The 23,356-nt window shown below is 56.0% G+C and overlaps 1 protein-coding gene across 1 annotated transcript in view; it reads left to right on the top strand.

The window, feature by feature from the left end:
* The first annotated feature begins 3,409 nt into the window (after positions 1–3,409).
* The window catches only part of DCTN2 (dynactin subunit 2), a 28,955-nt gene continuing 9,008 nt past the window's right edge, over positions 3,410–23,356 (top strand). Inside the window, exons 1-2 of the mRNA XM_048832226.2 lie at positions 3,410–3,531; positions 5,873–5,941. Coding sequence (XP_048688183.1) covers positions 3,496–3,531; positions 5,873–5,941 — 105 coding nt within the window. The 5' untranslated portion in view covers positions 3,410–3,495. The remainder of the gene's footprint in view (positions 3,532–5,872; positions 5,942–23,356) is intronic.

Here is a 23,356-nt window from a genome sequence, read left to right as displayed (position 1 = left end):
CAGGGGCTGAGGGCCTTGGAAAAACGTGGAGCCTCATGTACGCGTGTGTGTGGGCATGTGTGTGTCTGCACATGTGTGCTTGTGTGTGCATGCAGTGTGTGCACCCGTGTGTCTGTGTGTGCATTCATGAGTCTGTGTTGGCATGTGTGTCTCATGTGTAGGCTCAGATGAGGTACAGTTCTTCGGGGGAGTTCAAAGACGAGCAATAAGGATGACCGGGGGCCAGAGGGATTCCTTTACGGGCAGGGGTCAGAGGAGAGGAATGCGTGTAACTTGGCCACGTGACAGCTAAAGGGGCACATTAGGGAGGAGGGATGGTCCAGTGGGTCAGGAGACCTGGATTCAGTTCCCTGCTTCATCACGTACAAGTCACGTAGCTGTTCCATGCCTCAGTTTCCCCATCTGTACAATGAGGATAAGAGTCCTGCCCTGCCTCTCAGGGGCATGTGGATTGAGCTTCAGATACTGTGGGAAGAGGGTCAATGTACCTTCCCTATACAAGGCACAGGACAATCCGCTAAGGGGGGCCAAGAGATTATCATTAAGAATAAAGGGGCGGAATTAAGACAGGGAACCTTTGCCCCCTGGCAGACATATTAGGCTGCAGAACAGTCCCACAAGAGGGGGGGTCAGGTGGAAGCCCCATTGTTAGCTTAGACCATTTATTTATTTATAATTGCAATAAGACTTAAAGGGCCCCAAGTAGAACACAGTCCTGGACAGACACAGTCCCTGCCTTGCCAAGTGTATAATCTAACTAGGGCGGGGGGGAGGGGAAACTGAGGCACAGAGCGGGGAAAGGACTTGCACAGGGTGTCTGTGATGAAGCAGGGAATTGAATCCAGGTGTCCTGAGCCCCAGTCCAGTGCTCTATCCACTAGAACATGCTGCCTCCCATTTAGCATTCTCCTTGGGAGAATGCTAATACCTTCCATTAGCTCATAGGTCTTTTACTCTGAAATGAAACCCCTCTGAGCCCGTCAGTAAAGGGTGTCGCCGGCCTGCGGGATATGGGGACCCAGCAAGCTACACTGCACCCTGGCATCCCCGCTGTATCCTCTTACTGGAAGCCGGGTGGGGAAGCTGCAGGAATCCGAGTCACGCTGAAACCTGAGGAAGCAGCAGCTAGATTACGGGGCAGGCCCTGAGTCAGAGCTACAAAACCTGCAAGGAAGTGGAGCTCCCAGGGGAGCTGAGCTGGATGCTGCATGTGGGTAGAGGCTTGGCTTGTGGGTCACCCGGTGGATCTGCCACTTACAGGCCCCATGGGGGTCTGGGTTTGAGTCTCAAGGGCTGTGACCTGCGGGAGGCGTGAAGATGCTGAGTCACTTTCATGGCTCTCTTTGTCAGTTTCATGCTGGGGCAACATGGGGGCCCGGAGGAAGTCAGGGGTGCGGATGGGAATCAGTCTGCAAAAAGGCAGGAAAGCGGGGCTCTGCATTGCAACCTCTACGCAGCTGTGGGAGGAATGTGTAGGGAGCTGGTGGTCTGGACTCCCAATTCTACCAGCTTCTGCACTTCACCTCACTGCTTTGGCTTGGTACAGTCCAGCTCCCTCTGCCCCCATCCCAGGCCCCGCTGCCTGGTGGAGAGAGACGGGACCAGATTGTTCTTTGTTTGCTTTCTAATATTGCAAGGCACTCCGGCACCACTGCGGGGGGGGGGGGCGGGTACAGTGCAAAAAAACCTGGAGTGAAAGAGGTCAGGGAGATTAGATTTGGGATCAGAAGGAACCAGCTGGAAAAGTCTTCCCTTCGGCTACAAAAGCAACCAATGAAGTAACCCCCACCCGCCTTGTGGCAGAGGGAAGGGTACCGGGCCAATGGGAGCGCAGATACCACAATGATTAGATGTGGATAGATAGATAGATGAGATGGGGGAGGTATGGGATAGACAGATTTGGGGTGGAGAGATGAGATAGATTTTGCCCTGGGACTGGCAGCAAGAGCTTGATGTCCAAAGAAGCAGAGCCCTAAGAACCCCAGTTGCAATCCGTGGGAGCCGCAGATGCAGAGTACAGCTGAGAATGGGGTGCTGAGACCCACGGCGGGTACAATACCCAGCCCAGGCAGGCCTCTCCAAAGGCCCCAGTTCGAAGGCAGGCTCAGCCCCCTCTCCTCCACCCAGGCCCAGCATGGCAGCAGCTGGCAGCCTGGCACAATGACTGTCTCTGTAGGGGCCAGGCCGGGAGATGGTGCCGCTGGCTCCAGGGTCAGTTTGGTGTAACAGGGTTTGGGGTGTTTTTCCGGGGGGAGGAAGGAGAGAACGGGGCCTTTGCAGGCGCCCCAGTGCCACGGCTGCTATTGCCCGGGGGGGGGGCATCCCAATAAAGCTTCAATGTGGGTGGTGCTGAGCCCCACTTACACGGTGGTTCTCAGGGTGTGAATGCAGCCGCATTTCCCCCAGGCCCTGACAGCCTCCCCAGTCCCAATCTCCACCCCCTCACTGCCGCCCCCTCCTTAGATCCACCTCATGGCCCTTCTCCAGCCAGCCCGGCGCAACCCCGGCCCATGCCAATCGCAGACCCCACGTATATCCCAGCCCACAATCCTTTCCCAACCCCCCATTCTACACTCCCCAGCCCCACACCAACTTCGTTTCCTCTGCGCCTCATGGCCACCCTCCCCACACAGTCAAACTTTCTTTCCTAGCCCCACCTAATGCCCCTAAACCTTCTCCCCACCCCAACACCCCGCTTCCAAATACTGCACCTGTTACAGACCCCCTCCCCAAATCCTCCCTACACTATATACCCGCACCCCTCCCCACCCAAACATACCTGTATCCCCAACCCACATGGCCCACACCCCCCTCTCCAGCCCTACACCAGCCCCATGGACCCTCCTCCAGCCCCACACACCCCATTCAGCCCCACATCTCCCCCTCCCCACCCTATACCCCAGCCCCACATCTCCCTATCTCCAGCCTCACAGCCCCAGCATCTCCCCCTCCAGCGCCACACCCCAGCCCCACATATCCCCCTCTCCAGCCTCACACCCCAGCCCCACATACTCCCCTACAGCCCCACACCCCAGCCCCACATATCCCCCTCTCCAGCCTCACACCCCAGCCCCACATACCCCCCTACAGCCCCACATCTCCCCCTCTCCAGCCTCACACCCCAGCCCCACATACCCCCTACAGCCCCACATCTCCCTCTCTCCAGCCTCACACCCCAGCCCCACATACCCCCTACAGCCCCACACCCCAGCCCCACTTCTCCCCATCTCCAGCCTCACACCCCAGCCCCACATCTCCCCCTCCCCACCCTACACCCTAGCTCCACATCTCCCCATCTCCAGCCTCACAGCCCCAGCCCCACATCTCCCCCTTCCAGCCCCACATCCGACCCCAGACTACAACTCCCAGGCTGCCCCGCGCGGCCAGGATCTCGTCGGCCCCCGCCCTCCCCTGACGCTCTCGCGAGATTGGCGGCTCCTCCCTGAGTTCTGGCCCCGGCGACTCCCGTTCAGGCCCCGACCCGGCCCCGCCGCCATGGCCGAGCCCAAGTACGCGGAGCTGCCCGGCATCGTGAGTGCGGGGGGGGGGGTCACTCAGGGGGGCTGCGGGGGTAACTGGGGGGGTGGGGGTGATTGGGGGGGCTGGGGAGGTTAGGGTGGGGTAACTGGGGGTGAGGGGGGTAACTGGGTGAGGGGGGCTGGGGGGTGAGGGGGTGATTGGGGGCTGGGGGGGCAAGGGGGTAACTGGGGGGGTGGGGGTGATTGGGGGGGCTGGGGAGGTTAGGGTGGGGTAACTGGGGGTGAGGGGGGTAACTGGGTGAGGGGGGCTGGGGGGTGAGGGGGTGATTGGGGGCTGGGGGGGCAAGGGGGTAACTGGGGGGGTGGGGGTGATTGGGGGGGCTGGGGAGGTTAGGGTGGGGTAACTGGGGGTGAGGGGGGTAACTGGGTGAGGGGGGTAACTGGGTGAGGGGGTGATTGGGGGCTGGGGGGGCAAGGGGGTAACTGGGGGGATGGGGGGGTTGGGGAAGTGAGGGTGGGGTAACTGGGGGATGTGGGGGCTGTGGGGGTAACTGGGGGGGTGGGGGCTGGGGAGGTTAGGGTGGGGTAACTGGAGGGGTGGGTGAGGGGGGTAACGGGGGGTGGGGGGCTGGGGGGTGATTGGGGGCTTGGGGGTGAGGGGGGGTAACTGGGGGGAAGGGGTGGTTGGGGGGGCTATGGGGGGAGGGGTCACTTCTGTCCCTGGAGCCCCCTGTGTTGTTGGGTTCTCCCCGCCCCCCCCCCCGGGCTCGGGGGGGATTCCCGAATGGGGCGTTGCGGTTTGATGCAAGTGAGGGGGTGAAGTCCCAGCCCAGCTCCCCCCAGGGCGATGCTGGCCTGGGCGCTGCTCTGTCTCATTCTCACGGGGCCCAGCACTTCTCCTGGCACCTGATTTCCCAGCCCCCGCCCCCCCCCCGGGGCTTCCCACCGTTCTCCTGGGAGCTGGTTTCCTGGGTTTCCCTTCCCACCTCCCCGAAATGCCGGCGCTCGCGGTTCCTGCTCTGGCGTTTCGGCGAGTCCTTTGTACAAGGTAAATGGACCCTGAGCAGCTGCAGCGGGTTCCACCTCTCGTCAGGGAGGCGGGGTGGACACACAGCTAGAACACTGGACTAGGACCCAGGAGACTTGGGCTCTGTTCCTGGCTCTGCCCCTGGCCTGCTGAGTGTCCCTTGGGCAAATCGCTTTCCCCTCTGTGCCTTAGTTTCCCCATCTGTACAATGGGGACAGCGACCTGGCCCTCCTTTGCAAAGTGCTTTGAGGTTTCTGGATGAAAAGCACTGGATGACCGCTAGGGACTGCTGTCTGCAGAGAGACATACGGAACTGCTGGCGTTGCTTAGTCTAGCTCTGGGGTGATGTTGTCATGTGGTGTGGAAAATAGGAATCTGTTTCTAAGATGTTTGTCATGCAAATCTGCATGTCCTTGTTATAGGGTTACATGCCCTCTAACTAAGGCCTGATGGGGATGTGTCTGTCATTTGGGTTAGCCCAAACTTCAGAACGTGCACAGATTAATGATTGGCTGTGCCAGGCACCAGCTGGCACAGTTGAGGTCTTTCCCCAAAATGTTAGGAACTGTTTCCCTTTGTGAAGGAAGCAACGTACTTCCTGGATGTTCAATACCCCCACAACCCACCTTTTAAGATCCATGGGTCCTACATGTGCCCATCACAACGTGTGCTGTTCCTTGCCCAGTGCACCAAATGCCCCTCTGTGGGTGAAACGACACAATCACTATGCTCTCGAATGAACTCGCCCAGAAAAATGATGAAAGACTCACCCGTGGGTGAACACTTTTCCCCAAAGCAGTCACTCCATATCTGACCTCTCAGGTCTCGTCCTTGAAGGAAACTTGCACAGCATCTGCAAATGAAGAGCCTGGAGCTCAAATTCATAACTTTGCTAGACACTAAGAATCATGAACTTAATAGAGACACTGGATCTATGGCTTATTACAACAGTCTATAACTCACTAGCCTCCCCCCCCCCTCCCCCCCCCCCCGGATTTTTCTATTTCTATGCGGTCTTAACTGGCCACTTCACCATGAATGGTCCCTTGAAATATGTGTTAACAGCTTGTGCTAAACAAGCTGTTCCACCTTGTATTTAGCTGTGACTCTCACTACATTTCCCAGACCTGAAGAAGAGCTCTGTGTAAGCTCAGAAGCTTCTCTCTCTCACCAACAGATGTTGGTCCAATACAAGAGATTACCTCACCCGCCTTGTCTCTCTAATATACTTCCTGGAAGCAGACGTGTTCTCTGTGCACCTGGCAGTGGGAGGCGGGCACTCACTTTGGATGCTATTCTTCGCAATAAGAGATGCGTCTGCCCAGAACTGCCAGCTGTCCTCACTATAACGCATTTGTGCTTCTAGGCCAGGAACGAGCCAGATGTTTACGAGACTAGCGATCTCCCAGAAGACGACCAGGCGGAGTTTGATGCGGTAAGGTTGTGTGGAATGCAACAGCTTTCTGACTAGCGTTGTGGTTAGAGGACAGTGATAAGTGGGTGTGCCAATCCCAAATCATTTCCAAAGCTGCATTTTTGCCCAAATGACTTGCATAACTGTACCGTATTGGGTGTAAACTCCAGCAGATCTGGGTAGCAGAAAGCTTCATAAAATGGTACTGTTTTCAGAATAGTTCCTAGCAAGGAAGGTGCGACAGCCCTCTTCTAGAAATGCTGCCCCCATAAACATCTGTTAAATTCTATTCCTGGCCTTTTCATCATCCCAAAGGAGAAGTTGTGTAAGGCTTTGGGGAAGGAAATCTCTGAAGAGGCCCTTTGCTTTTTTTCATCACTTTCTTCTGAACTGAAATTGGGTCTAGTGGCAATTGGAGAGATTATCTGCTTTAAATACAGTTGAGCTTGGTAGTCAGAAAGGGACTGTTCTCCCTTTGGTGTGAGGTGCTCACCACGTTTGTTTGCTTAAATGCAAGATAGTGGGGTAGGAGTGGGTTAAAATCAGATGACCTCTTGGCATTTTATTTTCAAACTACAAATATATATTTGGGGCATCCTGGAACTCTGTTCTATTAAATATGCCATTGGGCATTCCTTGCCAGGCACAACACTGAAGAGATATGGCTTTTCTTGTAGCTAGTGAAGCAAATTCGGTTCCTGTACATTTCAGCAGTCTGGCTCTGGCTGTATGCCCTAGGGGGTTGGGCAAAAAATCAAACCAAAACCCCACTGTTGCTAACACTGGGGAAGTCTCAGTGTAGGCCAGGCTTCTGTGACTGCTGACACTTTAAACTTTAAACTTCTTGTCTAACTGCCCAGCGCCAGGGCTAAGCAACACGGTATTAAACGGGGAGGCAGGCTCCTGGCGTTGCTTCCTCGAATGGAAAATGTTTCCCAAAAGCCCTGGTGTAGATGCGGCTTTGAGGATGAGAAATGACAGCTGGCCAAACCCTGTCCAGATTAGAATGAGTCCTCTTTCTGCTAGGAGAGCAGTTCTGACACGGCCAACCTGTTTTTCAGTGATGCCTCATGCAGCTGTGGCCCCCTCTCCTGGGCCCAAGGAAATCCACACCTTGGATTTGTAGCCTGCATGAGGCTACCCAGGGGAAAAGGCCGACGCTGACTGAAAGTGTCCATTAAACTCTCAGTGTTTGTGTCTTGCACCTAGTTTGGCCAGAGCAAATTGTAAAAGCAAACGGGGAGCGCAGGGTCTGTTTATCCTTCTGCGGGAGCCGTGCTCAGCAGGGGAATTGTAGAGCCTCATGGTGCGTTTTCGGGGGTGGGGATTTGTGGAATAAAACGCTCAGAAAGTGCAGGCTGCAGGCACTGAGGGAACAATAAAACCCTCAGGGTTTTGTCCTGCAGGATGTAAAGCATCTCAAAATAGCAGCAGGAATGGGAGTGCCCTGGAGACAGTCTCATTAACTGGACATGGTTGGTGCTGGGGTTGCAGGCTGAGCTTCTGTGCACCACTTTGAAATTCTACTCCCATCATGCTGGCTGCTTGCCAGGAACAGCTTCCCTTGCCCCAGCTGTGTGCTGAAGGTGAGGAAAGGAGCAGTGAAAGCCAGGGCTGAGTGGTGGCTTTGCCTTTGTCATCCCTGCTGCGGTGACAAGTGCTCAGATCAACGCTCAGGTACAGTGGGGTGGGGCAGATCCACCCTGTTGGAAATGAGAGGCTGGGGGCAGGCTGGGATGTGGGGGCAGGTCTCTGGGCCTCAGTTTTCCCAGCTGTAAAATGGAAATGATCCTTTCCCACCGCCCAGGGTAATGTTTACAAAATGCTTTGCAATCCTCTGGAGATAGGTGCCTTCCAAAGCGCACTTGCTAGCTGGAGAGAGAATGGGTGAATTTCCCTGGCTGAGCAAGGACTAATATCATGCGGGTAATTTATCGTGACATATCGCCAGCTGGGAGTTCAATGTTCTTTTTAGTGCTCTGCCCTGCTTTCAAAGTCCTTTTCCTCCCAAGTCTCAGGCCTCTGGGTCGGAAGCCTTTAGCAGGGCATGGTTTAGTCAAGGAGTAGCCGCCATGGCATGGCCTAAGGGTTGTGGCATCTTGTTGTGGCCCGGAGCTGTCACATGTCGGGTCTGGCGCACGAACAAGCGTGAGAAGGATTACGGTCTCTAGCATTTGGAATCTTGCTGGCGTTTCCGGTGCAAATGACTAGACCAGGAACTGGGAGAACATCGCCTGCCTTTGATTGAAAACGAGTTGAAAAGCAGCAACCCAAGTTGGAGTCACTTCTGCAACAAATCTGGAAAGTAGGTCAGGACTTGCGGGAGACGTGGGTCTTTCGGCTTGGATCAGCATCAAGGGTTTGGCTGATTCACAGGAGCAGGCAGAAGGGGCGTTAAAAGAATGTCCTCCAAAGTGGGAGTGGGAACTGGGCGGCCGCGTTCTGTAGCACCCACAAGGAAGCTAGTGGGTTCCCTTCTCTGAGCTCTTGTGGCCTACCTGAGGGTCTAACATAAGCGGGAAAGTGGAGCCGCGAGGACAAGGCTGGCTTTCAGATACGTGGTACCGGTGGGAAACGAAAGAGTGTGCGCATCTTAGCACGTGTGTGCACGCACACCCTCCATCAGCCTCCTGCGTAACGAACCGCTTCCGTCATCCAGTCAGAGCTGTAGCTTTCGCAGTTCATCGTGTTCCCCACGGTGCCCTTCCCACTTCCTCCAGCTCGTTCTTGGATCTCTGCAATGAAGTGATCCCGCTTAGGAGTCGATTGCCTCTTTGCTCTGACATAGCACAAAGGCTTCCCCCTTCCTTCGGTTCAGGGCTGTCCTACCATCTTCTTGGGCTGCGACTCATTCCCCTTCGATCACGTACACTGAACGCAGGTGCTGTTGGACCCCACAGCAAAGCCTTTAGACTCTCAGTCAGATGCCCCTCTTGCTTAGCCCGACTGTTTGCTACTCTGTTGTGCTGGGATTTCCTTGAGCCCTGGGGTCCGTGTGGCTTACGGGGGCAGCGCTGAAGAAGCCCTGTCTGTGTGCGTGCCAGGTTACATGGTAGTCAGGTGAACGGGAGCTGTGCGTGCCCAGAAAGGTGTCCCTTCGTTGATTTTGTTGCTCGCCTTTGGTGAGAGCGTTTGAGTCACTTGGGCTTTCTCTGGTCAGCGTGTTCTGCAGTGAGGCTCCAGATGGCAATGCCATTGCAGGGTGGCTGGGAGCTGGCTTGGCTTGGCACACTCAGTTATCATTAGCCTACCTGCGTGGTGCGGTGTCCAGCGGTGTGGTACCAGGGTCTGTGTTTGTGTGTGGAGCTCTGGATTGCTGCTAGCATGTTAGCTGTTTGAGTTGGCGCATTCAGGAGGCCAGGGTCAATGATGGTGTAAACTCACCACGCTACTGGAGGCTGGTCAGAAACCAGGCGAGTGAAATACCGAGCAGGCCCCGACACTGCTCTGTACCCGATGTGCGGGGTAGGCAATTCCTTGGCAATCCATGGCTGTCCAGCTGCCCCGGACCTGTCACACGATCCTACTAGAGAGCAGGATTTCACCAAAAGAAACGGCCCGCTTCTCCCAGGTTCCCTCTGCCGTGCTTTGTGCCAAGCTGGAGCAGAAGGGCACGGTTCAGATGCTGGCCCATGTGTGATGGCTGTTTTCCCAGGCCTGCTGCTTCGCACCCGGGCACATCCCCGTTGTAAAGCACTCCACAGAGCTCTGCTGTTTTCTCTGAATTGGAAACTTCCACATAAAAGCACAGCGGTTTTGTGCCTTCTCTCGCCCCGCCTGGGTCACTGCCTTGCTGTCGAGGCCTTCAGAAGCTGGGACTGAGACCACGCCCCATTGGGTGTCCCCACCTCTCTTTAATGGCCTCCTGCCTATAGCCAATTTGCCTCCATACTAACGAGGTCTCCCATAGCCTGCCCTATGGGGGCTAAAGCTGAGCCTGTGCCCAGCCCCACGTCCCGTTCCAGGTAAGCCGTGGGAGATGCTAGTCTGCCCTGAGAGCTGGGTCATTGTCACGCTGAGCCTCACTGGCCTAGAGGGAGCTACGCACAGGGACTGGTTGTGCCAATAACATAGGAATAATCTGACTATGGACCCAACCCTTGCACTGTAGAATAGAAACCTGACTTGTAAATTACACGCTGTTATTAAAACAACACAAGCTCAGATGTTTCTGCCCAAACCCAGGGCTAGTGGCTTGTTTTTACCCTGAAGAGGACCGTTTTTATATTAGTTTCTATGTAGCTTTTAATTGGCTTATGAAATTCATTTTCCTGGCAGCATAATCTGATCCAGCCTCCATGTGTTACCCCTGCTGCAGCGGGGATAATTCGGTTTTTAATTGCTAAGTCTAATGTACTTTTCTCCAAGATGATCCTTCCCAGAACGAGCTACGGGCCTTTTGCTAGCTTCGCCGCTGGCAAGGTTTGGTGGTTTGCCGTGGGACTGGAACAATCTTGTGAAACTTGGCCGTGGTGCTGGCTCGTCATTTTACATCTCTCTAGTGCAGACTGTGAAGTGCTACCACTCACAGATCTCTCCAGTTATACAGCGGGCAATAAGGATCCCCACGAACAACTCATTCATCCTGAACAAACCTAAACACAGAACCTAAAACAAAACTAGCTCCACTGACCAGAGGAGCAAATTCTGCCCTGCGTTAAAGACCCGTGTTCAGTCTCATTGACGCCAGTGGGGTTGCACGGGGATGTAACTGGGGGCAGAATTGGAACCAAATGCTGCTCTTGCCCGTGTGCCGAGAGACTGCCTGAAGCGTGGGGCTTCCTTGCACTGGTGCTCTATGCTCCAGGCTCTTCCTGGCTGCAGGAGTTAAGTCCCCAGCCACCACAGGCAAGACATGCTTGACTCTGAAGCGTTTGGGCTGCTTTTATCCTTAGGAGCAGGTGCATGTTCTTCTGAGCTCCAGACTTGCGGTTACAGCCCAGAGGTTTTAGAGCACTGATACCTTGTTCACGTTCTTCTGTCTCACCTTACCCATTTTGAGCCCCGCATGCATGTTACCCAGAGTGCTGCAGAGCTGGTCTCTTGGTAAATAGATCTTCCCAGGATGGTTCTAGCTACCTCTGGACCTGAAAGCTGCAATGATATTGCTGAGAAGAGCAAGATCTAGATCTTGGGTCGGTGGAATTGTATTTCTGCCAGCCCTTGAAACCAATTTCAGCCCCATGTTCTAAATGATATTCCAAACCTGGGAGCCTGAGCAGCATGTGCGGACATGAGACACCTCTTTCTCCCTATGAATCCAGGGCCATCGACAGGATTAACTTGGCAGTATCTAATGCAGCAACACATGCTGGCATGCTCTACGGTGTTTTTATTATTATTCTCTGCTCAAAGGGCTTAAAAGAGAGACTAGATTTAAAAAAAACAATCCGTGTTTAACTCAATTTAAAATGAATTGCCCCAGGTTGAATTGCCACAGGCAGTGTCTGAATTGGGGACTTTCGGCTAGCTTAGGTTTTTTTCCTCCCGTGCCAGCAACAATTAATGCAAACAGCAGCCTCTGCCCAAGCTAATTGGTAGCAGCTGCTGTGAGCTCTGTGTGCCCGGAATGGCACCCTGGCCTGCCTGCTTCAGAGAAACCAGCAGCAGTCTTGCTTCTCTGGGCGTGTGCGGGGCTTCTGCGGCTGGCGTCTTCTAATGGCAACATGAATTAATTATGCTGAAGAATTTCCAGTTGCCTCCCTAGCTAGTGCACTTCGGGTATTGCAGTGAGTGCTCTTCGAGCGCAGACCATAGGGTGGGGCTGCCACGCCTGCGCTCTCCCTGCAGCTCCTCAGACAACCCCTCCCGTTTTGGGGTACCAGCTAATACTGCTTTATTGTGTTGATTTACTGTTGCGCAGTTGAACTTACCTGAGTTTTCCTAATGCTCTTCCCCCCCGCCTTTTCACTACCTTGCCTGGATTCTAGTTTGCACAAGTAAGACTATTACAACGCTTCTCTTTTGCATGCTTTGGAATTTGATTTTGCATGCCGATAAATCTGCACCATGCTTTGATGTGAATGTAGCTAAGAGTTTTAAATCCCAGTAATTAGCCTCCCCCCTCCCTGCAACTTGTTGAACTCATGGGGGGCCTGATTTCAAGATGATTGTTGGCTGAATCAAGGTATGGGTTTGAAATTGGTGTGTGGCCCAGGGCAGTGTTCTCTCTCCCCGCACTAAGGCATGTAGCCAGAGCAGAGGAAAACAAGGGATTGGACGTTGGTTTTAGTAGGAGGAAGGTTTGGTTAGCAGGGATTCATCGCTGGGAGTAGGAAGAACAAAAGAGGTGCCTAAATCCAGGCTAATGCGTCCAAACGGTGCACTGCTGAGGGCTCTGCTGTCTGCTTGGCAGGTGCCCCAGGGTAACTGGCATGAAATGGAGCAGACTCACTGTCCTGCCCTAATTAATACAAAGGGGTGTGCAGGTCCCAGAATGCAATGCAGCCTTTCAAAGATGGCACCCAACCAAAACTCTAGCCCAGGTCCCCCTCCATCTCCTGCCATGGATACTGCAGCCTCCTCTTCTCGGACACCTGCACCCTCCCAGAATGCTTCTCCTCCCGACTATCACAGAGTCCCTGGGGGATGCTCTGGAACTGCTCCCCATGAAGCCAGTCAGGACTCTGGGGAAGTCTCCTTTCTGTGAGCAGCCTGTCTTCAGGACACACAGCTTCCACCTTCCTGGGTCTGATCTCGGAGCATTCAGCATCCTCTGCCCCTCCGTGCGCTTCCCACAGCGAGTCCGCCCAGGCGGGACTCCTGGGGAAGCCAGAGGGTCCTGCCCCCCAACTTCGCAGTCAGACGTGACTCTCAGCCAGCCAGTAAAACAGAGGTTTATTAAACAACAGGAACATGGTCTAAAACAGAGCTTGTAGGTGCAGAGAACGGGACCCCAAAGCTGGGTCCATTTTGGGGGGCAGTGAGCCAGACAACCCCGTCTGCCCTTCACTCCATGTCCCAGCCAGCCCCAAACTGAAACTCCCTCCAGCCCCTCCTCCTCTGGGCTTTGTTCCTTTCCCGGGCCAGGAGGTCACCTGATTCCTTTGTTCTCCAACCCTTTAGCTCTCACCTTGCAGGGGGGAAGGGACCAGGCCATCAGTTGCCAGGAAACAGGGTGTCGGCCATTCTCTGTGTCCAGACCCCTGCACACACCTGCCCTCTAGGGCGCTGCAATGATCATACACCCTTACCCCACCACCTAGATACTTAAGAACTGCATAGGGGAAACTGAGGCACCCCACACTATTCAGAGGAACCATTAAGAACAGTCCCACTTCGTCACATCTCTCCCCCCTTCGAGATCGAACTGAGTGGGGTCACTTTAGCCAGTGACCTGGGGAAGTTCAAAGCCACCAACGTTCCCATGGATGCCTTAGCATCTCTCCCATTCCTTGGTAGGACTTACACCAGGCCCTTCCAGTGTCACGCCCTCCCTTAGGTCGGGGGTGGTCAATAGCACTCGCAGGCCGCATGTGGGAAGGTTTATGCGGCCCGTGCCCTTTGGCCACCCCCAAAACCCCAGGGGGTCAAACTGGGATCGGGTATTCTCCTCAACAAGCTGGCCAAACACAGCCACTTGGTTATAGGACTGTTTAACTTTCTTAACAGCTTTCACTTCATCTGAGACCTTCTCAAAGCTATCCACACTGGATCTTTCAACAGGAAAGTCAGTGGATCCATTCAGAACAGAAAATTTCTGGCTGTTAGGACCTGAAACTTTTTTGATTAAATCACTTTCACACCCTTCAGTTGCAGTAAACTGCTTGCAAAGACTCCATGAGGATTCCTTTCCCTAGGGCTTTTCTATGCAACAATTCACCCCTCACAGAAATTCTGCCCTTACCCTCTTTACCTAGGGCTTGCTCTAGAGGAACACTTTCCTGAGCAACAACAGACTCTTTCTGGGTCTCCCTTACATCCAGAATTACCTCTGGCCCATCTGGCGGATTCCTACACAATCCCCTTTCAGGCAAACTTACAGACTTCCTAGATAAAAGGTCAGAAGCCGCCTCCTTCCCTTTGCCACACACAGGTTCAGGAATCTTTTCCTTCTTGCTACAGGTTTCCACACCCTCAGTCGGTAACACAATCACATAACCTTCATGCTCTCCTTGTGCCCTGGCTAGGATCTCACCCTGATTGGACAGAGTTGCGACACCCTTTCCCAACCACACAATAGCAACAGGCAAAATACAAGCACCAGAATTGTCTGGTCTCTGGGATTTTACATAGACACTAACTGAATGCGACCTAGTTACAGGGCCATTCTCCCGAGCAGACACAAACTTAGGACCCTTCCCTTCCTGGGCTTCAGCTGAATCCAGAACCAACTCTGAGACAACTGCACTGTTCTCAACCATCAGAGGCTAAAAGGCCCCTTCTGTCTGCTCCACAGACCAAGAAGAGCCGGACACACTTTCTCCTTTCCCAGACACCCAGCTTGGGATCTCATTCCCCTTGTCCCAGCACACAAGGCTGGTCACAGACAACTGCTTGGAGACCAGGGTAGCTCCCTCCATAGGCAAGTCAATACCCCTGACAGACACAGGCACGTTTCCTTCCCTGTCACACTTCTCCACCCAGCTAACAGGTAAGGTCCAGGGACACTCATCTTCCACCCTCCTCGCCTTCCTACCCTGCTGATTAGACACAGCCGTCAGCTCACAAGGCTGCCTAGGCTCATCCAAACTTTCCTTACCAAGCACCTTGCCACTCCCCACAGATCCCCTGCCCTGCCTGTGTCTCCCCCCACTCAGCTGGGGTCTCAGCTCCCACTGTGCTCAGCGCTGCCCTTGCTGTCCCAGTGGGGTAGGCAGCGAGCTCCCTGCTTTCCTCACTGCAACAGAGCCAGCCTGAGCCCCCGCTCGGGTGTGCAAGGGGGCAGGGAGCATCTCTCTGTCCCACCCAGCCCCAGGGATCTCCTTACAGGCAGGCAGGTAGCCTGAGCCTAGCCGCTCCTCCTCCTCCTTCCCCCCCCCCCCTCCCCGCCAGCCAGGTCATCTGCATTTTCACTGACCATTTCCCTCTCCACCAATTGGTTCCCTGGATTCAAATTCAAACTCTCGGCCGTTACAGGAGCAAGGCCTGGATCCTGTCCCAAAGAGACAAAGTCACCCCCTAACAGGGTCTCTCAGCTGGTATCCTGGAGAACCCCAACGACCAGCCAGCCCCACCCCTCCTGGGTCTGCACAGGGATCTGGGCCATAGGCAGGGTGAGGGGTGTCGTCCCTAGGACGCTCACACAGCCCCTCAGCATCTGAGGCTGCACCACCCGGGCCTGACAACAGTTCTCTCTGTCCCAGGATCTTGCCAACCCAGGAATGTCTCCCCATTGACCATCACCTTCTGCTCCCACTGGGGGTCCGAGGGGCCCGACCCCAGGGAACTCCACACAGACATGTAGGTTGGGGTCAGGAGTGGGAGCCTGTCCACCCATCGGGCTGACGGAGTCTATGGCCTTGGGACCCAGCAAGGGAGCTAGACACCGGGGCTTTTCCGCAGGGTCCCCCTCGTTCAAATTGCCAGCCTGCTCAAAGGCAGTGAGGTGGCATCCACATCCCCCCCTCCTTAACCAGGGGCAACAATTTACTCTCGAGGTTCCCTGCGGAACTGGCCCCCCGGGTCTATCCCCACTCACCCCTGGGAGGTCCCCTAGGCCTCTCCGCTCCACCACTGCCAGCTCCTGCTGCTTCTGCAGCTCTTTCTTGGGCTCTCGCTGTCTCTCACAGTCGTCTTGCTCTCTTGGACTCAGCTCCAATCCCGTCTGTCTTCGATCCCCTAATGGGGAACCCGATCATGAAGACCCTCGTGTGGTCGGGGACAGGAGTCTTGGCGATGCCTGGCTACCACTCCAGCTGCTCCCAGATCCTGCTCTAGCCCCATTTGGGGTCAGGAATCTGCTCCTTAGAGCGGTCATCCTCCTCCAGCTGCATGATTAACTGTTCTTTGGTGAACTTTCCAATGCTCAACCCTCTCTTTCTGCATAGGATTACAATGTCCTTCTTAAGGAGACAGTGACAGGCTATCACTCCGCTGTTCCCAAGTTGTTGTGGACTCACAGGCCTGTGTGCTCTCAGCTCCCCACGGTTTCCAGGGAGAACCCCTCATGTGCCAGCCCTTCTCGAGGTCACCACCTCTTTGCCAGGGTCGAGCTGCAGACTCCTCCGCCCCTGGGACCGCTCGCTGCAATCCCCCGGGGGACCCTGTTACTGCAAAAGTCCTTCTCTCTGGTCACACACTCCCAGGGGTTAACCGCCCCGTGAAACCGTCTCTCTCTGAATCTTCAGCAGCACGCCTGGTCTCCATCAATCCCCCTTCGTTTTACTGCTCCCTGGTCACTTACTGCAGGAAGTGCCATCCACGGGGTGCAGTAGATCCCACCCCTGCCACCAGTTGTCACAGAGTCCCTGGGCAATGCTCTGGAACTGCTCCCCATGAAGCCAGTCAGGACTCTGGGGCAATCGCCTTTCTGTGAGCAGCCTGTCTGCAGGACACACAGCTCACACAGCTTCCACCTTCCTGGGTCTGACCTTGGAGCATTCAGCATCCTCTGCCCCTCCGTGCGCTTCTGTGACGAAGTGGGACTGTTCTTAATGTTTCCTCTGAATAGTGTGGGGGTGCCTCAGTTTCCCCTAGGCAGTTCTTAAGTATCTAGGTGGTGGGGTAAGGGTGTATGATCATTGCAGTGCCCTAGAGGGCATGTGTGTGCAGGAGTCTGGACACAGAGAATGGCCGACACCCTGTTTCCTGGCAACTGATGGCCTGGGCCCTTCCCCCCCTGCAAGGTGAGAGCTGAAGGGTTGGAGAACAAAGGAATCAGGTGACCTACTGGCCCGGGAAAGGAACAAAGCCCAGAGGAGGAGGGGCTGGAGGGTTTTTCAGTTTGGGGCTGGCTGGGACATGGAGTGAAGTGCAGACGTGGTTGTCTGGCTCACTGCCCCCCAGAATGGACCCAGCTGAGGGGTCCCGTTCTCTGCACCTGCAAGCTCTGTTTTAGACCATGTTCCTGTCGTCTAATAAACCTTCTGTTTTACTGGCTGGCTGAGAGTCACGTCTGACTGCGAAGTTGGGGTGCAGGACCCTCTGGCTTCCCCAGGAGCCCGCCTGAGCGGACTCGCTGTGGGAAGCGCACGGAGGGGCAGAGGATGCTGAATGCTCCGAGGTCAGACCCAGGAAGGTGGAAGCTGAGTGAGCTGCGTGTCCTGAAGACAGGCTGCTCACAGAAAGGCGACTACCCCAGAGTCCTGACTGACTTCATGGGGAGCAGTTCCAGAGCATCGCCCAGGAACTCCGTGACAGCTTCCCACAGCGAGTCTGCTCAGGTGGGGCTCCTGAGGGTCCTGCCCCACAACTTCGCAGTCAGATGTGACTCTCAGCCAGCCAGTAAAACAGAGGTTTATTAAACAATAGGAACATGGTCTAAAACAGAATTTGTAGGCGCAGAGAACAGGAACCCTCAGCTGGGTCCATTTTGGGGGGCAGTGAGCCAGACAACCCCGTCTGCCCTTCACTCCATGTCCCAGCCAGCCCCAAACTGAAACTCCCTCCAGCCCCCCCCTCCTCTGGGCTTTGTTCCTTTCCCGAGCCAGGAGGGCACCTGATTCCTTTGTTCTCCAACCCTTTAGCTCTCACCTTGCAGGGGGGAAGGGACCAGGCCATCAGTTGCCAGGAAACAGGGTGTCGGCCATTCTCTGTGTCCAGACCCCTGCACACACCTGCCCTCTAGGGCACTGCAATGATCATACACCTTTATCCCACCACCTAGAGACTTAAGAACTGCATAGGGGAAACTGAGGCACCCCCACACTATTCAGAGGAACCATTAAGAACAGTCCCACTTCGTCACACTGACCATGCAAACTATCCATCTTCCTTGCCTGGGGATCGGGCCATGTGCCCCCCTCCCCCGAGATTTCCCACTGGCCCACCCTTCAATTCAGCGAGTTCAAGCTTCTCAGCACTAAACGCCCTGGATTGTCTCCCCGCCCTCACTTATCTGGTCTCCTCCTGCTTCCCTCCTGGCTACCCCGCCAAAGTGCCTTCTCCTCGTTTAAACCCCTCTGCTGCCATACTGCGTCCCTGAACGCACGCTGGCCGGGCGCTAGCCTTCACCCCGTAGCCCCAACGGCTGTGTGCTAGCCCTCTCCACGTGATCCCAACAGCCGACGGCTGCTGTCCCCGGCCAGCCGCTAGCCCGCGCTGGGTCAGCCTATGGCTGCTGTTCATGGCTTTCCTCATCCTACCCCCTCGGTTGGTAAGATGCTTGGGGCTTGGCTCACAGCTGTCTGTGTCGGGAGGCAGCCGGGCATTGTTATGACGACACAACCAGGCTGCTTGGGTCAAGCTGTAACGTGGCGTGCTGGGACCTGGAGCCTGCTTCACTGTTCAAGGCGAAGGCTGTTGTCTGGCAACACGGTGATAGAGAACAAAAAACCCCCTAGAAATCCTGTCTTCTGGTGAAACAAATCAGACTGAGGCCTACTTAACAATTCTTCTGCTCTCCGGGCACTGCTGTGGGGAGCCCAGGGTGACAGCTGGGGCAGGACACAGGGTCTGTCCTCAATTTGTAATCCTTGAAAGTGGCCCGCTGGGGTCTGTGACAGCCCCATCTTGGGGGTGATTCTTGCTGAGCGAAAAGGACCACCCTGTGTTTCTTTCTGAGGGGCCTGCGTTACGATCAGAATGAACCGTCAATCGGCGGTTTAATGACATCCAGTGAAGGGATTAGTGTAACTTCTAGCCTGTGAAATGAGCAGCGCTAGACCCTGTGTATCTCAACACGCCCTGTCTGGACGCCCCAATCTATGGGGAAATCATCTGAATGATTGAGGTGCTGTATGGGGCCTGCTTTCACGGGTAGCGCTTTCCAATCCATTGATTGCTCTGTTTTAATGACGATTGTCTTTCCCGGTGAGTAAGTTCCAGCCCAGCTGCAGGCTGGGTGGCCGGTGCTGGAGGGACGCTCTGGAGGTAAAAAGCAAACGCATCCTTTTGGACTAGCTTTTGCTTTCATTTTCACCCAGGAGCAATCTCGCCCCGAGGAGGAGAAATGGAGCTCTTAATCCCTTCCTCCCCCGAGAAATGGCTCGCGGTCCTTCGCTTTGTTCCACACCAGTTGGGTGTAAACGCTGCTCTCCCTGCGCCTTTCCCGCACCGCCACTGGGGTGGCTCCCGGCCTTTGTCTAGAAGTGGCTGGTGTTTCTCCATGTCATCTCCACGATCCCGTGAGCCTGTGTTGCTCTGGCCTCAGGAAGAAGGTGCTGAAGCGTTAGGCAGACGACAGGCACAAAGCGCACCAGCATTTGGCTGTAGGTGCCACAGAGCCGGGCGGTCCCTGGAATTGACAGGCTACTCTTACTCCCCAAGTATCCGTGTGCACAGCCCCGCACACGCACCGGCAGGGTGTCTCCTCTCCTGAGGAGTCTGCACGGATTTTGTTGTTCCAGTGGATCTTTACAACTAAAACCCCTCGCCCCCACCCCCAAACCCCCTCCAGACGGTAGCCACTGATTCTGGGAGACAGTCTGGTCGGCTGGTTAGAACAGCTGGGCCCGGGTGCTGGGTTCTGTTCACAGCTCTCAGACTGTGAGATTGTAGGCAACTCGGCGCCTCTCTTCACACCTCCCTCCATTATCCCCACGGGACAGTCCTCTGCCATAACACGGCCCGAGAGCCTCCGCTGGCAAGGGCTCGGGAGGGTCGGGTCTTGTGTCCATTACACCTGAGCTCGGCAGTTGCTGGCGTGTTACCTCTGGGGAGGGCTTGGGGGTGACAGCCTGAGGGGAAGGTGCACAGGTCGGGGGTGGGCCAAAACACCCTGCAAAAGGTGCCTCGGGGGCGCCTCTGATTAGCTTGCTGGAAGCTGGAGCCTTTGTTCCCAGTTCCTCAGTGGACGGGGTCTCAGCGTGGTCCCCACCCTGCAAAGGGCCCCAGATGCCAGGCGGAACGACCCTATTTTAAGCCATGGCTGAGTGCTGATGATCTCTGAGGGCATCAAATGGGCCCTCTGACTTCCCCCTTGCTTTGGTTTGGGCGAGCAGCCGCTGCCCTCCTGGGCACTCAGGGCTCGGATCCAGGGTGGCCTCGGGCTCCTTGCTCGACTCCCTTGTCTGTGTGAAGAAGCAACCCCAGCTGTGAGTGCAGCTAAGCGAACCGAAGCTCCCGTCGCATGGCTGCCTGCAGTGTGTGGACCAGCAATGTCGCTTTGTCCTTCCAGGTGGCCAAGTCAGGCAGGTGTCAGTTCAGATGTTTCCCTCTCTGCCCCACACCCCAGTGTTTCAGGATGGGGCCCCAGCTTCCGCTCCCCAATCCGATTGCAGGTGGGGTGCTTTCCTGTTCCCCTGAGGAGGCCTTGGGATACTGGCTAGTCTGAGCCCTTTCCCCTCCTCTCTTGTGGATGCAGTCGTCCACCTGTACATGGGGAGACCTCTGAGCGCGCAGCATCACTATGCACCCAGCAGTAACCGGGTGGGCCGGGGCTCCGACAATCCAGCTCCCCTGGCCCCTGGGCTTGGGGCCTGAAGCGGCTCCTGAGGCTGGCACATCTGCTGTGGGCCGTGGGGACGTTTCTTTAGCATCTGGCTCAAAGTCCAAAGGAGGAGCCTTTAAGCCCGAACCGTTGGAGGCTCTTAGCCAAGTGCTAGGGGACATCTGGCCCCACCGCGGGGCTTTCATCTTCCGCAGACGGCCGCTGGCTCCACTCCAGGCTTTGGCTCTCTCCCGTTCTCTGATGTCGTGTTTCCAGGATGTTCTCACGAGCTGGGGACTCTTCTGGGGGGTTGGAAGCCTCTGCAGGTCCAAACCCCCCGGGTGTCCTCTTCATCTTTTCCGTAGACCTGCTCTTACCTAGGCAGCGGGCACTGGATGTGCGTGAAGGGTGCCGGGCTGGGGGATGACAGAGTTGCCTACCCCCTGCAGAAGGCAGGTGGTGAGGGTGCTGGAAAGAGAACCCTGGCGTGAAACCCCTCCCCAGGGTGAAGCAGTGACTCTTGGCAGTCCAGGGGCTAGGCGATTCTGGGTCCTGTCTCGTGCTGTGCTCCAGTTCCAGTGGCTTGTAGCACAGGTAATGCCTAGCCCCCTCGACCATCCGCAGGAAGCCGGCTGGCGGAACTAGCAGCCAGAAGAAGCCACCTCTTTAGGGGCCAGGCGAATGCACCCCCCTTTTGCTCTCCCCCCAGGCGGGCTTGATTCAGGTGCAATGCTTGGCGTTCACCGAGGCCCCATCTTGGTTTTCACCCAGCGGCCCGGCTGGTTGGCTGAGGTGGAAGGAAGCCAGCGGTTTGGTTTATGGTCACTCGGTGGAGGATTAGGCAGGGCTCGAACCCCGGTCTGTTGTGACTTCCAGACCACACCCAGCCTCCTGCTGCCCTGGGTGAACAGCTACCTGGAGAGCAGCAGAAACGGCTGAAAGCAGAGGCTGAATCTGGCCGCCGGCTGTGGTGTGAGGGTGCAGAGATGCTGGGCCCTGGGCACCAACACCCAGCAGCTCCCTGCCTGGCTTTCTTGGAGCTGGCGGGAGAGTGTTCTCCAGGCCGCAGCTTCAGAAACGGCCTCCTAGAGATGATGGGGGTGGCGAGGCGGAGAATTTCCTTGTTGCCCAATTCCCTTTGCTATTAATGGCTTTGAAAATTTCAGCCTAGCTGCCCACCTAGGTAGAGGGGCTGCTGCGGAAAGCACCTCTCTGCCGTGTTCTTGCACCCGGGCGTCTGCCTTCGATGGCGTCCCCTCCACCGCGATCCATTCAGCTAAAGTGGGTATTTGTCTGTTATTCCCTGAGCTGGGAGGGGAGAGAGCTGTTTCTGTGCGACCTTTCCACAGCTCCCCCTTTAAAACGCTCCTTCCCCTCCCGCTGCTGCCATTGCAGCTCAGTGATCTAAGCCCCCGGGCCGTGCACACGCCAGGCCAGCAGTTCAGAAGCCTAAAGAGCAGCTAAGTTTGCGGGGGGGGGGGCCCACAGCGGGAGACGATGGAGCCCCTGGGCGCGCTCGGGTTAGCTCTGCTCAACGGGTCTAGCTGGAGTGACTAACACACGGGTGCCGCTGGCTGAATCCTGCTGCTCCACGTTCGTCCTCGCCGAAGCTCCGCATAACCCTGTATCTCCTCGGAAAGGGCAAGGGGTGGTAGCAGGGTAGCCCCCTGCCCTAGGACGGCTGCTAGCTTGGCGAGATGGGGGGGTTCCGCGTGTGGTGACTGTGTAAACTGTTGTGTAGTGCATGTGACAACCTTCTAATACGATTTTTGTCTTTTTCTCTCCTCCCCCCCCACCCCCTGCCCTCCTAACTTTTCTTTGACTTTCTCACCTCTGGGAAAACGCAAGGAGCTGGTAAGGAGCTTGCCCTCTCGTCTGCTTGAATGTTCTGCTGAGCTACCAGCTGCTATAACCTTTTGTCTTTACCGGCCCTCGAAAGAGGCTTCCCTCGGGCACCAGAGCAAAACTAGATTCTGGCCCCCCCCACCCCCCCCCCACCCCCCGCTTGCTGAAAGGGTGTCCCGTAGCCAGACTGTTCTGATCACTTCTAACCACTGGGCACGATTATTCCCCAGCCCTAGACCAGTGGCTCCCAGACACTCACAGTTCATGCTCTACCTTCAGAAATTGCTCTGGAGTAAATCGATGGCCCGTCAAGCTCCCGTGCGGCCTGCCGTTTGGGAGCCCCTGTCCTGGGCGGCACCAAAGCTCTGAGTCGCCGTTAATAATATCAAAGGGCTGAATCCTGGGGCCGTTGCACCGGCAGGAGCAAAGTGACCCCGGCCACCTCCTGCGTTAGGCCTCGGGTCAGTAAAGTCGTTACTGGCACCTGCCCGAGCAGTAAGCGCAAGGCCTCCTTTCCCCGAAATTCCAGACGCGCCCCAGACGTTCGTCACGGCCTGGCGTGCTGGGGGCAGAGCTGATCCGGTGGCTGCATTTTGTAACGGCCTTTAAAATAGAGCAAACCCGGATTCTACATCCCGCGTTCCAGGACAGGGGCTGGTGGAGCTGTGAGGAGCGTCCCTTTCATTTTAATGGCTGCAAGTCGGGTCCAGTGGGTGAATCCATTAGAGTAGCCCCTTGACTCCCCAGCATGGCCTGAGCCCCCTTTGGGCTAGGACAGAGGGGTGGCCCCTGCCCCAGAGAGCCTCATGATGCTCAGTAGCAGACTTTTCCAATATTAGTAACTTGGCTGGTTAAAAAGGTGTCAGTTTTAAAGCCTTCAGCCCACAGGACGTAAGCGAACGCCTCAAACTGGAAAGCTCCCGCCTCATGTGAAAACCACCCGGTGTTTCCCTTGAATGGCGAGATTCAGCCCAGCGAGATTTGCCATGGCTGAGCTAGAAATGCCCTAAAACCAGTCGGCGCCCTGGCAGATTCTGACCGTCAGCGGGCAAGCGTGGAGGGACAGTTCCCCGGCGGGGCCGGTTTGGGTTTTTGACCTACTTCGGTGGTCCCGGCTGCCT

The sequence above is a fragment of the Caretta caretta genome, chromosome 20 (assembly GCF_965140235.1).
Source record: "Caretta caretta isolate rCarCar2 chromosome 20, rCarCar1.hap1, whole genome shotgun sequence".
In the NCBI taxonomy this organism is placed as follows: Eukaryota; Metazoa; Chordata; order Testudines; family Cheloniidae; genus Caretta; species Caretta caretta.
The sequence above is the reverse complement of the archived record's forward strand: the minus strand, read 5'-3'. Positions and strand labels throughout refer to the sequence as shown.